The sequence below is a fragment of the Sarcophilus harrisii genome, chromosome 1 (assembly GCF_902635505.1).
Source record: "Sarcophilus harrisii chromosome 1, mSarHar1.11, whole genome shotgun sequence".
NCBI classification, from domain to species: Eukaryota; Metazoa; Chordata; class Mammalia; order Dasyuromorphia; family Dasyuridae; genus Sarcophilus; species Sarcophilus harrisii.
In genome coordinates, this window is record NC_045426.1 from 552191345 (window position 1) to 552195317 (window position 3973).

Genomic DNA, 3973 nt, shown 5'->3' on the forward strand with positions numbered 1-3973 from the left:
TAAAAAGCTAGAGGAAAGGGGTGTGTGTGTGTGTGTGTGTTGAGGGAAGAGTAGGTATTGTAGTTTTGTGTCTCGGGAAAATGTTTCCTCCCCCACCCCAAGCAGCACCCAGTTGACCTTTCGCACACATTTACCGGGCTGGCTGAATGAGACGGTTCGAAACCGGTTCTTTGTTCATCTTCTAGTCACCGCTACAACAGTAGGGAAGGCAAAAGGAATCCTTGTGTCAGGCTGGGCCCGCGGGCCTAAATCCACACCTCTCTGAACTCACTTTTTTCCTCTCCAGGCCACCTGCAGGTAACTCTTACCTTGGTAGACTCAGCAAGAGTGATTCCCGGTCGAGGTGTATTTTACCTGAGTAGAAATTCTGTGGCTTCTTTTAAAGCTTTGTTCTAATTAAACTCAGCAGTAAAAAGCCCAAGTGATTTTATCTGTCTTGGGAAAGAAAACCAAGAACAAAATCTTCAACACTCACCCCATCAAAACCACTAATCACCCATCTCCCCTCCAAAAAAGGGGGGAGGCTGTTCAATGTCAAACGTAAAGGAGAAATGAATAAGGGATGAGGCATAGAGGAATTAAGAATGGGGAAAGGTCATGCGTACTAAATGACTATGTATATCTTTGTGATTTATCAGTGTAGTATTTCTTGGAGAAGACTGGGTTCAGAAAGACTCAAATGAAACATCCATGAATATATCTAATAATTCTTACTTATGTAGCACTCTGAAGTTTACAAGGCAGTCCATACTCCTTTTCTCCCAATAATCCTGGGAAGGTAAAGAAGTTTGCTACTATTCTCATTTTACTGATGAAGAATCTGAAGTTCTGAAAGGTCTTTTTTTGCGTGGTCACACAATTAATGACTCATATTTAAATTAAATACCATCTCCTGTCATCTTCTCTCTTCTTCAAGCTTCATACATATTAAGACAGTTCTTTGGGCCTCACTTTTTTTCCTATGAAAATATGAGTGAATGGATTAGATCGCCACCAGCGCCTTTTCCGGCCCGTAAAAAATTTGTTTTTGTCATATATAATCTGAAGTTGAAGCCGAAGGATCAGCCTGAGGCAAACCCCCTAGACTTCTCAGACAATCCCCTGGAGGGGGAGAGCTTAATAAATCTCATAGCCAATCTTTTGGCATCCTGGATTTATGCAGGCAGGGGGATAACCAATTTTGCAGATTTTTTTTTTTCCCTAGGATTGAGGTCTAGATGAGAGTCTTAAGTTTACAGCTTTATCTCGGTCCTTTTGAAATAGCATCATTCTACCTTTCCCCCCACTTCTACAAAGTACAGAAACTCTCCTCAAAGTTGAATCCCAAAGTGCGGGAATGAATGAAAAGCGAGAGCGAGAGCGAGAGCGAGAGAGAGAGAGAGAGAGAGAGAGAGAGTTGGTTCCTGCCTCGGCTCCCCAACTATGCCTGACCGGGAAATCGAGTTGGGGCTGTTGGGAAAAGCTGGAGCTGATGGTAAGATTGCCACAGCTATAAATCCATCACTTCCCAGGACAGGTTTGCAAGGCTCTGGAACTGGAGCTGGTGGAGCGAATTCCTGGGCAAGCGCGCATGCGTCGGCAGGTAGCAACTCAGCTCTTTATGACCAGGTGAGATGTTCGTGTGCAGGTAAAAAAGGAGGATTTGCCTAAGCGATCCCAGGGAGCGGCCCCGGCGGATCCCTCCAGTCCATGACCGGCAGGGACCTTGTCGCCAGGAGCGCCGAGCCAAGATGTCCTTACTTGCCAAAATGGGGGACTGGCAGGTAGGGGGGGGTTTCCCCTTTTATTGGGCTGAGGTGGGCGGGTGTGGAGAGAGGGAGGGAGAAGGGAAAGGGAGGGGGGAGGCTAAGAGTTAGTGGAGGAAACGATCTGGCCCAGGGCAGGGGAGTCGAAGTCGAGCCGCGCCCCGCAGCGCAAAGGAGCGCTCCTTGCGGGAGAGGAAAACAGACCGCTGGCTGCAGGGTTAATGGGAATGGGAGCTGGTGGAGGTCAGTCCCTTAGTCTTACTAGGTTCACAGGGCAGACTCAACAGGTGAGCAAAGTGGGAAATGTCAGTAAGGCACTAGTTTTCTCGACCCCTGCTCCTCCCCATTTCCATTCTCAGATCCCCCTCCGCCTTCAAATAAATAGAAACCCAGGTGAATGAATAATCCGAGACAGGGCGGGGGAGGGGCAGGTCGAAGGAGGGAGTTAGGGAGCGAAAAGTGGCCGTGCAGAGATGATTTCGGAATTGTGTGGGGTTTTTTTTTTTTGGGGGGGGGGGGGGAGCAGAGTGGAGAGGGATAGTTCCATTTTCTTTACGTTCCAGTTCGAGTAGAGGTTTGGTGCACCTGCACCGTTTCCTTACCTGTATTAACAGTTTCTGAGTCCAAAAAGAGATTAAGAAAGGAGAAAAGGAGAGGTTAGGGCGGTGGGGTCGCTTCGGGAGGCGTTTAATTTGGATGTGTTTTGAAGAGTTTGCACAGATGTTGAACTAACTGCTGACTTGGAGAAGCTAGCTTTCTCCAGAGGCCCGCCAGCTTGTACTACCTTGAGGAAGCTGTGTGGCCTTGCTGAGGGAATTTAATTCATAGGAAACGATGTTTTCTATTCCAGAAGATGAACCTAAAGTGTCATTCTAGACCTCAGTTACTTCAATATTAGTTAGCTAAATTAGTTAAACTAGCGAAATCTCCCCCAAACTCCGACTTGCAGCCCCAGGCGCCTTTCTTATGTGGTGCTGGCTGTATTTTCCCACCTTCTGGCCTGTTCACCTGAGTTAGGGACTGAGTTAGGTAGATTTTTTTGGGGGGGGTAAGGGGGGATGATGGTGGAAAGGCGACTAGCGGCTCATCAGTCCCTGAATCATAATCTTGAGCCATTGAAGCCCTCATTTAGCCCTGGCTGAGTAAGGCCTATTTATAAGGAAGACTTGACATGCTCATATGACTGTGCGGTTCCAGTAGAATGTTCTGATCTTCGGAAATAAAAGTGAAGCCGATCTCCAGGAAATATTTCTTCACCGTAGTTAGAAGTTAGAACCTTTACTTCTTTTCCAGGAGAAAAGTTTACGGAGGTTTTCTCTTCCTTCTTTGTCTTCAGTCTTTGAGGCAAGGTTTCATTTTCCCCTTCCCTTCTCAGCTTTGTTTTTAAAATATTAATTTCAAAATAACTTCTTTTCTTTCTTTTATTGATACATCTTCCACACTTTTAAGGTTATATTCTACTTAATTCCAATCCATTTACGCATCTCCTGAAGAATAACTAACTTTGGGGTTCTGGCATTAAATATCAACACCAACAGAATCCAAGTCCACATAAAACTATACACTCCCTAAAGATGAGCCTAGGACAGAGTCAATCACCTCAGAACCACGTGGTTGGATCCTCAGAAATTTTTGGAGAACTTGCAAGCCAAACCGTGGGTTCCCTCCACGGGTAGAATATTATTTTTCCTATTCTCTTTATGCAGCAAAGGGAGTTTTAGAATTAGTATGTGATAAGCAGGAGTTGGAGAGGTCGTAATTGAGGTAGCACCAGTCCCTCTTTACTTCTTACTGTCTACTTAAGCATGGTTTTGTTTTGAAATGTAGGGCCAGATTATACTTTTAAAGGAAAGGTGAGATGGTAGAGGAAAAGAGAATACAATTCACCGCAGGCTAGTAGCCAGCTGTGTGTGAGTGAGTCTAGCTTAGGATAAAGAGCATGTGGCCTATATATTAAGACAGTAGTATGGACTTCACCCCCAGAGGTTCAGTCGATTCAACAGGATCAGCTTGGCTCCCCCCCCCCCCCCCCCCCCACTTCCTTCCCCCACTCAAAGATGAGTCTCTCCCTGGGCCTCTAGGGACTTATAACCCGACTGGCTGTAAGCAGTTCCGTCAGATATGGTAATGGAGATCGCTCTTCCTCCCTGGATCTGCTCTCTTGCTCCCCAAAGAAGGCTCCCTCCACGCCCGTTAGAACCCCTCAGAGCCTGGCGGCGCAGTCCTGG

At 46.5% G+C, this 3973-nt stretch overlaps 1 protein-coding gene across 1 annotated transcript in view; it reads left to right on the forward strand.

The window, feature by feature from the left end:
* Positions 1 to 1440: 1440 nt before the first annotated feature.
* The window catches only part of TFAP2A (transcription factor AP-2 alpha), a 24382-nt gene continuing 21849 nt past the window's right edge, over positions 1441 to 3973 (forward strand). The window contains exon 1 of the mRNA XM_031946874.1: positions 1441 to 1763. Coding sequence (XP_031802734.1) covers positions 1731 to 1763 — 33 coding nt within the window. The 5' untranslated portion in view covers positions 1441 to 1730. The remainder of the gene's footprint in view (positions 1764 to 3973) is intronic.